Source organism: Mixophyes fleayi, chromosome 3 (genome assembly GCF_038048845.1).
Source record: "Mixophyes fleayi isolate aMixFle1 chromosome 3, aMixFle1.hap1, whole genome shotgun sequence".
NCBI lineage: Eukaryota > Metazoa > Chordata > Amphibia > Anura > Limnodynastidae > Mixophyes > Mixophyes fleayi.
This window is the reverse complement of record NC_134404.1, coordinates 135,974,496-135,988,490: the sequence shown is the minus strand read 5'-3', so window position 1 is coordinate 135,988,490 and position 13,995 is coordinate 135,974,496. Positions and strand designations below refer to the sequence as shown.

At 42.5% G+C, this 13,995-nt stretch overlaps 1 protein-coding gene and 1 non-coding gene across 7 annotated transcripts in view; both read left to right on the top strand.

Moving 5' to 3' along the window:
- The window catches only part of ARMC9 (armadillo repeat containing 9), a 125,744-nt gene that overhangs the window by 70,399 nt on the left and 41,350 nt on the right, over positions 1 to 13,995 (top strand). For 3 of the 6 annotated variants that reach the window (XM_075202378.1, XM_075202377.1, XM_075202375.1), the window contains exons 9-10: positions 450 to 548; positions 9,874 to 9,912. In XM_075202378.1, coding sequence (XP_075058479.1) covers positions 450 to 548; positions 9,874 to 9,912 — 138 coding nt within the window. The remainder of the gene's footprint in view (positions 1 to 449; positions 549 to 9,873; positions 9,913 to 13,995) is intronic. The other 3 variants (XM_075202380.1, XM_075202379.1, XM_075202376.1) reach the window with 2 other exon arrangements.
- LOC142146871 (U2 spliceosomal RNA) lies at positions 6,988 to 7,177 on the top strand. The gene has a single exon (XR_012690046.1). It is a non-coding gene; the product is annotated as a U2 spliceosomal RNA (small nuclear RNA).

Sequence of the window (13,995 nt, the reverse complement as noted above, 5' to 3'; positions counted from 1 at the left end):
TAGTTGGTGTTGGTCCTGTCTTTCTCCCAAAACCTAAATTCAAGGCACCATGCACAAATGTTAGAAAGAGTTATTGTATGTACGTGCGTTTAATATTATTGTGAATAAAAATCTTTTTAATAGTTCTACACTATTTTTGCTGCCTATTTTTATTTTCTATGTTGCATGATGATAACTCAAAGTAAATTCTACAATTATTTTTTATTATTACTGTTATCGTTATTATTTTCATTAATTCTACTGATGATCAACCCTAATTTTATTTTACAAACTTGTGACTGTTGCATTGTACATTGTATACCACAAATGGACTTTTATGATCCTTCTTGAACCCTTACTTGGGTATTCCCCTTGGACTTGTTCAATCTCCCTTCCATTAATCACAACATTATGCACAATATGTGAAGTTCCCCTTCACAAATTGATGTTTATGTAATCTTTATTTTTAGATAACTCCTGAGTATCTGCAGAGTGTGTGCACACGACTCTTTAATAGCCAGATGAGACAAAGTGCAGCTCAGAGCATCGACTTCACCAGGCCGGGAACTGTAAGTATATGAGGAGTGGAGTAGTCTATGTTTTTTGTTGCAACATTTTTTTCTTAAACCTTTATGCCTGTGTTATTGACCGTAATGAACATTATACATCAACAAAAATGTACCAAATTATTTTAAATTATGAACATTTTATATGTGAAAAGATGACAGTGTAACCTATTGTAGCATTTACCTAATTGTAGGTGAGCTTGCACAATTTACTAAAGAGATTTTTGTATCATATTTGGTCTTTTGTCCATAATATGTGCAGGTATTTAGATTAGCAATTTGCACAAATATATTTTGCTATGAGGCAGAATTCCTTAGGGGGGTGTCACACAAGAATTCTGAACACAAGTGCTTTTGTAGCTGCAAAAGCACTAGTATTCAAAGCACCTGTGTGACGTCACCCTTAAATCTGTTTTTCATCACGTGCTCTTTATGCATCTTAGAATAAAGTTCAATAGAGTTCAGTATGCTGGAGAATGAGGAAAAACTTCATCCAAAGTTATGACACCAAACCAGTATTAACAGTAAAATAATTTTATTTCATTTTGTTGACATAATAAATAATTTTGAAATTGTGCTATGTTTAAAACCTGGGAAAAGTAAATGGAGCATTCCTTTCACAACTCATAATATCTATGAAAACATCTATCTGTCACACTATCTCATGGACCAAAGTCTATACCTTGACCATTGAATGATACCACTCTCGCACATCACTAGTAACATGCAGGTCTGTCAGTGCGCAGCTGAAGCTTCAAATGCATTGGGCAGATCCTGGTTAAATATTAAACCAGCTATATATCTCCCTAAGAAACTGTTTAAAGCCTCTTTTGACATTTTTGTGCAGGCATTGTGTGTTTTCACTATACACAGTTGTAATTACATTTTTCAGCTCCTTGCACATAATGGCCTTTCTTCCTTGGAGGCAGTTAGATGCCAATTACTTTTAAAATGTTCTTTCTAAATGGCAGTCTCATTCAGTGTTTTCTCTCGCCCTTTTGTGACACCACACAATTGAATTAGCCTTCAACATGTAAAAATAAATTGGGGCTTAAATGCTGTGCCAACCAAATACACTTTTAACACTTGCCACTGTGGTGTTTCATCTGGAAATAAACTCTCTCTGAAAGTAAAGTTGGAAAGTCTGTTTACTGCCTGTTTCTTTATGTAAAATCTTAACATTATAGCATATCTATAAATGGCAAACTCTTACATTTCAGCTTAAACATGGTAACTTGTATATTGAGAACATCATGTCATTATAATTGCGTAACATTAAGGGTCACCATCTTGGAATGTCAATTATGGATCACTGCTCAAAGACTGACAGCGACTCTTCTTGACACTCTGTTGTTGCTGAACTTCTTAAGCCCCTTACTCGCTGCCATTAATTATTTCTTTTTCAAGCAGTTTTTAGCGCTTGTAAAGGCATGTAAACTGGTAACTTCAAGTTAACACATTGGGGTCAGTTAAGTGTCCTCCATTGACCACTTCCCAGTCCACAAGTGCAAGCACTGGTTACCACTGCCTGTCAAACCCAATTGTGTTGGTGTATGTGGTGTCAGTGACGTTTTCCTAACACCATTTGGTAGCCAGGCTTATGATGATTAGACATCTCTCAGAGCATTGTGGGAGATGTAAATCAGCTGCTACTGGAATGTTGAAATTTGCCTGTCCTTGTAGCATTCCATAGTATAGACCAGTATTGGTGGTGGCTCTGTCTTAGTCAGTGTTTAGTGTATTCAGTGCAGAAACTAATTTCAGAAAGGTCTCTTAGATTTCCTTAGAGTAATGCTACACACTGTGACACTGCTCATTGATATTTAAGCAAAGAGAGAGAATTCATGCATTATATGACTTTTTCCAGTTAATAAGATCACAAGATGCCTTATGTCCTCATGCTAATGTCCAAGAACAAAGACTGCTTTGTATCACAAAGAATTAAATGAGTCAATTCAATTGCATTATATTATGGTTAGGGGCATAGTGTACTACACTGAAGTCTAAATCCTTCAAACGACTGTCTGTCTGGTATTGTCCCAAATCTCAATGTGCTGTACAACATTAGTAAACTGGAACAGTCTTCATTGTCACGCATAACTATGTCTATCTGTTTTCACTTGTCCTAATCTGATTTTGTAGTTTGGTTTGTCTGCAAGACTTTGGAAATATGGGATTATATTCAGTGTGCTCCAGGTTACATCATTAGGTGTTGACCTATAGATTTCCTAGCACAAATAAACCAGTTTCACTAAGGATAATGAGCTGGTGGCGTAACTGGGCCTCCCCACCTGTAGCTATAGAAATCCTGATGTGTGCAGTGCCATATTGAGTGTCCAGGCAGCGTCACAAATGAAGGCATCTATAGAATAATTAAGGTATAATCTATATTTATATTGTCTTTTTGCAAATGGTAACAAGAGATTATTAGACCACTTTTAACACAAATACATCTGTCCCGTAAGGTATTCAAATGTGTAAATTGTGAGTTAGCAAAAAGAAGTACTTGGCATCATCCCAAAGCCTTTAGTATATCTTATGTAAAGAGGTGTGGAGGACTGCTGTGCATGCAATAGGAGCTTCTAAGTTTCTAAGTACATCAGTGGATGGTCATTCGGTTCAAAATGGGTTAGTGAAGCTTTTTTTAATTTTAGTAAAACATATTTAGTCTAAAAATGGGCATCAATCCAAATTATCCCATCATTCTGACAGGAAGATAAGTTTATAACCAAGGAAAATGTGTTATTGGAAAGAAAAGTATTCTAAACAAATGCTTTTGACAGACTTATTGCATCAAATTTTTTATGTCAGACAATACATTTCATCAGTACTTTTACAATATGTTTACACTTAGTGAGGCACTACACATGTTAAAACTTTTAATTATAGTTGCCTTTTAGTAGAGTATTGCGAGCATACAGGAAAATGGTTTAAGAGTGGGAGCTAGAATACGCAAATCTAAGATGTGTATGGGATTTTGTGGAAAACCAAACTGCAAAGGCTAAACAAGTTCATGTGTATTAAAGGAAGAGAGATCCTCTGTAAAGAGACTTGTTATGTATCTCTCCAAACAGTCTAATTCAATGTTGTCTCTGTAGGTAAGCTATTAGTCTTTCAGTGTATCCAGGTTTGGCTGAACATTCGTTTTCTTGCTGGGTCAGCAGATATAGCACAAATTGTATCCCTAATCTAGTGTCATGCTGCTGGAACAGGTATTGAAAGTGGGTGGATGAATAGTGGTGGTGGGGGGGGGGGGGGGGTTATGGCTAGGGTTGCAGTTTTATTTATATATTGTTGGACAACCTTTAGATTCATAATAAGGGTTATCTGTTTCACACCCAGGGATGCCAAAATGAGGCTATTTGTATTCATTTTCTTGATAAAAGTGTAGAGAACACAATCCTCTTTGAAGTGATTACATTGCGGTTTATAATTAATATCTATAATAAAATATAGATTTCTCTTTCATCCTATCTGGGGGACACGGCTACCATGGGTTGTATCTGGGGAGCTTGGAGTTAATTAATTTGCTTAAACATGCTGACAGAACTTCTCCCCTCTGCAACCCCCTGTCGCTTCAGTGTTTGTGTGCCCAAGGAGTTGGGCTTACTGTGCCTGCTCTGCAGCTACATCTTGCTGATTTTTATTTACATTTTTATTACAATATATAATTTATTTTACAAATGGTGTCTATGCTGCACTGCAGCACATACACTGGGTGGGATACTATGCAGAACGGACAGGAGACTCCTATGCAGAAAACGGCTACAGTCGACAGAGTTCAGTAAGAGCAGGAAGGCTCTCACTGCCAGATCTTTATGACAGCTGCTGCCAGCGGTCTCGGGGGGCCGCTGTCACACCGGAGCCCCTTCCTTGCATAGAGACCATCAGGTCACTACAGTGAAGAGTACCAACGCTGCATTTTGGGCAGAGAGCGTCGGTACACGAAAAATGGCGCCTGCCATTTGCATGTATTGTACCAAGTCCCCCACTCTGCAGAGCATGGAGAGTACACACTTTTGGTGCTATCTTAGCAAAAAGACATATGTGTAATGACACTGGCACGCTTATATAGAAGCAGTGCCACAGCCAGCAGGTACCACTACAGAGGCTGCATGAAGGAGGTGCAGAACTGAGCTCCCCCGTCCTGGCAGGCTACATGGACACTTTTTTAAGCAGGAAGACACACAGGAGATGGAGAGGCTGCAGATACAGACTTGCTGACAGGCTCCTTTCTCTGAGACACATGAGACCTCTGGAGGACTAAGTGCCTACTTTTTTCTGTTTTTTTATTATTATAGATATTTATTGTGTATTAAAAAAAGAAAATCACGCTAGATGTCCGGCGCTGCCATTAGGCAGAGAGAGCGTTGGACACTGCAAATGTCATGGGCATTTCTAATTTGGATCATTCCACTCTCCCACAAATGTGGAAGGGAACTGGGTATCACAATTCGACCCATAAAGGAGACATAGGAGTATGAGGCTGATGTGGACTTACTATAGAAGCACCACAAAAACAGCCGTTTATGACAGATACTGCTATAGATAAGGGAGAATGCACAGTGTAGCAGCATGGGTCGAATAGGCGTTTCTCCCCCACCCCCACCTGCTACAATACAATGGTGTATTACTGAAGCGGGAACTGCAGACAGGAAGGCGGTTACATGGCTACAGGCTCCTCTCTATGTCACTTATGTGAAGTACTTTCATGAATATTTTTTTGCATGTATATATGTATATCGATGGATATGTATGTGTACATGTGTATAGGTATATGAGGTGCTCTGTTTATTAAGTGACAAATGGTATTCCACAGTTTATATACATTTTGCTGTGTATGGTATCCTGTCTAGAGTTAATTTGGACAAAGGAGTATACTCCAAAACAGGTGTCACATATTATATCCATTTAAATTGAGATACTGTTTTACTCAGACTGCACCAGTTCTGACTGTGTTGCTTTCCTAAGGTATTAAAAAAACAAACTGGTTTACTGCAGCTTTTACTGGTCAGAGGAACAATGGCTGCAAAAGAAGAACCGGGGTGAAAGGATTTACTGGTTATTCTGTAAATAATAGTCTCTTGTGGACTGAAAGACCCGAGGCTGGCCGTGCAGACTGTGTGGGGCTTACCCATTGTAAGTAGGACCAGGGTAACACACCACCCCAGATAATATGCACACATATCAGTATGTGCAACCGAGGGGGCACAGTCAGTAGTAACACTGGTTCAGCTTCTTGCCAGGCCGGCGGAGATGTAAGCTAGTACTGCAGCCTTTTTCCGTTACTTTTCCACCTTGAAAGGGAGTACAGTATCGGCCCCAAAAGTAGGTACGGGCCATGGCCGGCTTGGTCACATAGCAGTGGGGGTCCTCCCAGGAGAACCCAATCGCTCAGTGGTTAGTGGAGGCCTTAAACTGTTTGACCTGGTTGGTCTCACGAATATGGGTGCCATACACTTAAGTGTCAGGAGTCCACTCGGGCCACCCTCAAAGCCTGTCTCAGACTAGGACTCTTCTAAATCAGAAGGGGTATGGAGGATTCTGCCTCTCCCAACAGGTGGGTCGGGAAGAAACCTCCAGGCACAAAGACATTGTGGATCTGGTGGTGGCAGGTCAAATAGCCTGGGGTCACCTAACCTGGGACCTTATCTAATCAGAGATAAACCTGATAGTTAAAAGAAGGCTCAAAGAACTTTGACCCTTATCCTCTGCCACGTTGAAGTATTGTACCGCGGTATCTGGTGCTTAAGACAGACACCTAACCAACATCCCAGTCCTAACTCATTGCAGGGTCATTAGGGCTTTGGAAACTTGGGCAGACCAACAGGCAGCGCTTTTACAAAGCACTGCTCCCTGTGGCATGCCGTTGTCTGGAAACGCGGTACGCCGCCTCAGTTCATTGCCTGTCCTTAGATGGTTGCGGGACCATCCGATAGAGGTCCTCTTGTGCCAACACTGAGTAGAAATTCCCCAAACCTTCTCCCTATTTAGGTTGGGTCTCATTAGGACCAGAGGCTGACATACATTATATGTTCGCCCACGGGAGATGAGTGCCCTCTTCTCGTGGCATATTTTAAAACAAACTCTGGCTCCGAGAGTGACTTTTTCGCGGCCTCCTCCAGGGCAGTGAGTCTGACAGAGTTCACTAGTCCATAGGCAGACCCCTTTCAGCCAAGGCCATTCCTGGGGGGTTGATCCTTTCTTTTTTTTTTTTTTTTCATATGAGGCACCCAGAGCCCTAGCTTCCGGAGGCTGTCAAGAGCCTTGGGCCGGATCCTGCTTAGTCCAGTACCACACTATTACACCGATCCCACAAACAGATAAGCAAGGAATTTTTTTGCCAGGATGCCATGATACAGGCCAGAGGAGTTATACTACATCCTCCTTTGGCTTCCCTAGCCAGCTAGGTAATTCAGTCCCATACTTGCTCTACGAGCCCTCATCTTCTCAACCTTTGAGTTTAGATCTACTGGGGTCTCCATTCTTTTCAGTTGATTTCTGATATGCCCCTTTTTTGGGATCAGTCTAGGAACGGGACTTGTACAACAGGGAGATGGAAGCAGAGTTTCCTCTGGTCACTCCAGGAACTGACCTGGTATGGTAATACTCCCAGGACTGGTACTCCATTCTTCGAGTGGGTTACTTCCGAGTGAGGTCTGTAAAGGTAGGTGAGAACCTATAATTTCCACACTCATATCTCAGTGGGTGCCTTGGACGGGACCATCTCACAACAGACGAGGCCTTGGCCCTGTGCACGTGGAACAGCGTGACACTGAGGCAGCCTATAGGGCTGGAGAACAGTGGTCTTTTACCACAGAAGGTCATGTTACTGCCCCAGCAGGAGGCTTGGTCACTTCTTTAAGGGTTCAAGTCCTTCAGTCTGACAATATCATGTTCGTGGCATATGTCAACTGACTGTGCGGGACCAGGAATGCCAGAAGACATTAAATTACAGCCTTGGTTTATTGGGTAGACTTCTGTCGCAGCAGTCTCACCGAGAAAGGAATCTCTCCATGCAGAGCTTCAAATGCTGTGCCGGCAGTGGATTACCTGATATACATCTCAGGGTGTCTTGCCGAGATCACTAGGACCCGGATTCTATTCAGGACCAGGGCTCCATGGAGGAGGGGGTCATCTGCTTCACACGGTCCTTCTCTCTCTGGGGGCCCCCCCTTCCAGCCGGGAACAACGCCCCCCCCCCCCCCCCCCCTCCGTTTCAGGACCGTTATGGTCGGCTTCTGATGGTTGAAGGGATTCTCATCCAGAATAGGCCAGGAAACCTGTGGCTATCACAGAGCGCACAGTACTTCGTAGGGTGGTGTGAGCATTAGTTTATCTCACAACTACCTTTTTTTTTGTTCCTGTTCCTCACTTTCCGCAGATGACTGCAGGCGAGTGTCCGGCTCAGTTCCTGACTGTTCTGGAGTCAGCTTTCCCTCTCGGACTTTCTCTGTTTATCGCAGAGACCTGGGAATGTGCAAGAGGTGCGGACCTCTCACTAAGGTTTCTGCTCACAACTCCGAGGTTGTTTCCTCTGCATCTGGGGGTGGCCTAAGACATTAGGTATTCTTTCCTTACCACCATCATCGAAACCTCGCGTTTGAGCTAAAGTGCTGTTGCCACGTTGTAGGGGAGTTCCTTGACCAAGGACCTTGGAGCAGGGTTTAGGGCAGTGATGGCTAAACTGTGACACTCCAGCTGTTGTGAAACTACAAGCCCCAGCATGCTTTGCCAGTAGATAACTAGCTGATTGCTGGCAAAGCATGCTGGGGCTTGTAGTTTCACAACACCTGGAGTGTCACAGGTTAGCCATCTCTGGTTTAGGGCTAAAGGCCCCTTGTGGCTATATCATATTCTCCATTTTATGCAATGTAAGGGCTGTTGCATACAGTCCCTTCACTCAAAATCAAATAAAGGGTAATACAATTCAGCTGCATCTTTATTTAGAGCGCCTGTGTTATTTTCTTTATTCAGTTCCTTCACTCAGCCAACAATGCTTTTTAGGGTTCAAATTGAATGTAGTGGTTCTGGTTCCGATCCTGGGGAGCTGGCTTCCTCTTTGGACATTATCTCAGCAGTTTTCTTTAACATAGGGTTCATGCCTCCGTCTTATGTGGTGTGACCGTCCAACATTAGGAGGACTGGTTTCTCCTTGTATGGTTCCATACAGAGATCGAAAAAGGCTGGCTGTTAAGCAGACCATGGCTAGGAGCATTCTGTCTTCTGTCGACAGATCATCTTTGTTATGTCAAATCTTCTTGGTGCCAATTCCACCCATTCCGTGGGGGTGATCTGGGCTGCACTTAACAGTGTTTTAGCGGATCAACATGGCTGAGAAATCATATAGTCCTCTGGCTGTCATTTCACATACATAATCTAGTTACTGTTTGCCCTACGTCCACTGATTTTTGGCCGCAGTGTTGCGTGCCGGGCTTTAAGAGCGGTCCCTCCCTTCAAGGGCTTTAGAACATCCCCATGGTAGCAGTGTCCCCCAGATAGTATAAAAGAAAAAAGAGGATTTTTATACTTGCGATAAATCTGTTTCTCTGATTCCATCTGGGGGACACTGCGTTCTCTCCCTTCTGCTCTTCTGCTAATTGGTCTTCGATGGTGGTTTCCCCTTCCTTGGGGCTTTTTGTATTACTCTGAGGCTAACGGGGTTGCAGAGGGGATGAGTTCTGTCAACAAGTTAATTAATTTAATACTTGCTAAATGCCAACTCCAAGCTCCCCACATACAACCCATGGTAGCAGTGTCTTCAAGATGGAATCAGAGAAACGGATTTATCGTAAGTATAAAAATCCTCTTATTTACACTGGCCTCTCTCTAATCTCACATTATGGTAAATGATTGATTGCATTTTGAGGAATAACATTATGAACCTGTTCTTTAAAAGGGCAAGTGTTGCAAAGAAATTTGAGGTGTTTTTTGTTCTTTTTTCTCAGTACATTGCTTTTCACTTTAAAATGGTAGACTAATATTATATAGCATAATTTGCTGTAAATTAATCAAGTAAGATCCAACATTTCCCTATTTGTGTGGCCACCAGCTGACTGCACTGTCAACCAGGGTATATTAAAATGAACTAGTTTCATTCATCGTCGGCTAACTTTTCTGGTCGGTGAAACCAGACAGGAGACAATTTTGAACCAATTTGGACTAAAACTTTCCAAAGTAGACGGGGGGTGGGGTGGGGGGACAACATTGTTGTCAGTGTTCTAATATATAATGTAAAGTAATGTATCCTCTTCCTGTATAGCCTCTTTCTATAGGCTTTATTCTACTCTCTAACTTCTATTTATTTAATGGTTTAATTTGTCCCAAGCAGGGTTGTCATTGTGTGGGCCCCTGTCCTGACGCTGATGTAAGTTATTTCTGTGCATCACCTGCCTGCTGCATCTCCCATGCCTAACCTTGCTGCCACCTTACCTGTACTGGGCAATCATATTGGCATGTACCACATCTCTGCATATTATTTAGTGATTTGTAGCCATGCAATTTGTTGATGTATTCATTGTGTGTGTGTGTGCATGTAAAAAATCCGTAACATCCTTTCAGAGTATTGCTTAGGACTGGAAAGATGCATGGTAGAGAAACAGTGGAAAATCTGCATATTGCCTGCCCTGTCACAGCTAAAAACATACTGATGTTAGACATGTTCCAATCACAACACAACAGCTCCAATTAAAAGCCTTAAATCTGCTGTGTGCAATCTGCTCGGTTACAGTGAGAGCCAAGCAGTGCTGAAGATCATCAGCGGATCTACTGGCTATACGCCTGTCTAGGAACTTTGCAAAATTTGGGGAATGGTGGGGGTCCCAGGAGAGGGAACTGCTACTGCGGTGGGGTTAAGTAAGATTCATATTTAAAGTGAAAAATCTATTTAAAACAATTTCTGTTAATAAATAAATAAATCCTCAATCCTGGATCTTCATTTATGCTGTCTGTGTCCCTGCAACCCAGATGGGATTCCGCACTTGTCAGTATGGCTCTCTGTACACTGGCCGATGCCTGCAGGCAGTACATTCCATGGACAAAAAGGATATGAATGTCGGGCCACATGATCCTTTATGCTAAGATAGAGGAGACAAAGAATAAGTCCTTGTTATATACCTTTTTGAGGGGAAAACAGGCTTGCTGAAGAAGTCACTTTTGTGCTAATTTCATCATAAAAAGGACTTTTTCTATAAAGTTTCATTTGAGATAGTTATGTAATACAAAATTATTGGATCACTAATGTAGAAAATCCAATGTACAATGTCTCAATCTGCCTGTAAGGAATATATATTCTCTTGTGGGAATGAGGACAGCACTACTGTCTTCTTTCCACCTGGCCTGCATTAGTACGAATCACTAATGAACTGGAAAGATGTTGCTCTGTGGTTTCTTTTGCAAACCTTGAAATGCATATTGTAAGCAAGTGAGGGACACAGCTGCTATCTCTTGGGGTAGATAGTAATGTATAGCAGTAGATACGTCGCACAAGACCAAGCGTTTGGTGCAACTGTTCTCAACCACTTTTATTAAGTAGAGAAATAAAAGAAAACTTCAAAATATACACCTTGCCGTCCGGCTCTAACTAAATATTTAGCACTCATGACTAATAAACTACAATAAATCATAAGCCGTCTCAACACAGTTCACTTACAGGCAGATATCAGGCTTTTCTCCCACCGGGACTATGTAGTCTCGGTCCCCAGGCAGTGATGGATTGACTGAGCTGAGCTGCAGCCTTTTACCAGCACCATTCAAGTGCAACTCCTGATCAGCACCAGGTTCACAGGTGACCTGGATGCCCCGGCTAACAGGCCTAATTGATGGAGCCCTACTTCTCTCTCCATCAATAAACTTTTCTGGCTTTTCAAAAAGCCTATAGCCATTCAGTAAGCATTCAGTAAATGAAGTAGTCAATTACATCTCTTGCAACTGTAGGTCATATATCTAATTGACCCCTCCATATAACTGCAGGTTAAATTAAACTATATCTTCATACCATATAGTCCATGAATTAGGAGTATATAGGTACAGGATTATAGTGCATCCAGCTCATTTTTATTAAGATCACTTTTTATGAGCACATTTTTATTCTATATTTCGCTTTTTTAAATAAATATGTCAATAAAGGTTATATTTTAATAAAGGATGGTTCTAATACATGTTCAGGAAAATGACAAGTCATAGAGGATTTGTGCACCTAAATAAAGAAACTTCTGTTCTTCCTCCTTCCTACCCATGATATTGTTATGTTTCTAGGTAGCACCCCAGTCAAATAGATACATATGATATATATAATTTGGTAGCATATACTACTCATAAACATCTTTTTATTAGACTGGGTTATAATCCTATAGTTGGTGTGGTAGAATAACCCCCTGTTACACTTCTTTAAAAAGGTGCAAGCTGTTTATTGATTCCCCAATTGCCTTGGTTCTAATTTAAGACACTGTGGGGCATATTCAATTGTCGCGGGTTTCCGTGGCGTTAAAACTACTACTGAAATACAGCAAGAAAACTTCCGTAATAACGTTTTTTCTGCGCACTATAACAATGGTAATAGTGCGCGGAGCGCGCGATTTTTGGCGTTTCCGCGGACAATTGAATATGCCCCTGTATATGAATATATACTCCAAGGGCTTGCTTCATTAAAGAAAGTAAGGTGGGAAAAAAAGGAGTAAATTTTCTCCCGGACAAACCACGTTACAATGCAAGGGGTGCAAATTAGTTTATTTTGCACATAAGGAAAATACTGGCTATTTTTCATGTAGCACACAAATACTTAATAGCTTTATTTTTACACTGAAATTTAAAGTTGATCTAGGACAGAACCTACTACAACTATAAATCTGTCCCCACATTTTAAATTTACCTCCCCCTCCAATGCAACATGGTTTGCCAAAGTGCAAAGTTACTCCTTTTTTTTCCCGCTTTCCTTTCCTTAATGAATCAGGCCCCAAGTCTGTATGATTCTGATGTGAGCAGATATGGAGGAAGATACAGAAATAACTTGCAACACATTCAGTTTACATACCATATTTTAGTGCAGCAAGTTTAGGTAAATGATTCCCCTTTTACACTGGCAGCAGTGTGATTGCATGAGGCCTGTGTGTAAGTCTTCTTTTACCACTATTATACAGTAACTCGGCAAATCATTGTGCTGATCTTGTGGAAGACAATCTCTCCATTTGTGTCATTGTGTTAGTGAGGGCTGCTGCTTCTTGTGAGGCTGGGTACACACTACATGTTTTTCACCCGATTATTGGACTAATCGCAAAATAGACGACCGTTCGGCCCAATATCACATTACTGTATACTCAGCCTAACAGGAGCGTTGCCATGATATAAAAAGTGGAATAGAGGCAAGCAGGAAGCCACAGTCTGTTATTTGCCACACAGTAGAGGCACATAAGCCTTTATAGCCATTCATCCTCTCTTCTTTCTGCTTCGCCCTCTCCCTCGCCAAACAATCCTTCTTTAAGTCCCTCACTTCTTCTCAGTCCTCCAATCCCCGCCGCCTCTTTGCTACCTTCAGCTCCCTACTCTCCCCCCCACCCCCTTCTGTCCCATCTTCCCTCTCCGCTTCTGACTTTTCCACCTTTTTCTCTTCCAAAATTGAGGCCATTAGACTGAACAGCTCCTCCTCCCCTTCTCCCGCCTCCCTCTTTGCTTCACCTCCCATTAACACCCAACTCTGGTGCTCCTTCTGCCCTACAACAGGTGAAGAAGTTCACTCTCTCATTCAGTCCTCTCCACCCTCTACCTGCCCTCTCGATCCCATCCCCTCTCACCTCCTTCGCTCTCTTTCTCCCACTGCCTGCTCCTACCTCGCACACCTTTTCAACCTAACACTCTCCTCTGGGGTAGTACCCTTCTCATTTAAACACGCTCTCATCTCTCCTATCCTCAAGAAACCCAATCTCGACCCCACATCTCTTGCCAATTATCGCCCTATCTCTCTTCTCCCCATGCCTCTAAATTACTTGAGCGGATTGTCTGTAGCCCCCTAACCAGGCACCTCTCGAGCAATTCCCTCCTTGACCCTCTCCAATCCGGCTACCGCCCCCTCCACTCTACCGAAACTGCCCTGGCCAAGGTTACTAATGATCTCCTATCGGCCAAATCCAAGGGTCACTTTTCCCTACTCATCCTCCTTGACCTCTCCGCAGCCTTCGACACCGTGGACCACCCCCTCCTGCTGCAAACTCTTCTCTCTCTCGGCCTCTCTGGTTCTGTCCACGCCTGGTTCACCTCTTACCTCGCTAACCGCTCCTTCTCTGTATCCACGTCTGGTTCTTCCTCCTCTCCCTACCCTCTCGCTGTAGGAGTCCCGCAGGGCTCCGTTCTTGGCCCTCTACTCTTTTCCCTCTATACTTCCTCCCTTGGTGCTCTCATCTCCTCCTTTGGCCTTCAGTATCACCTTTATGCTGACGACATTCAACTCTACATCTCT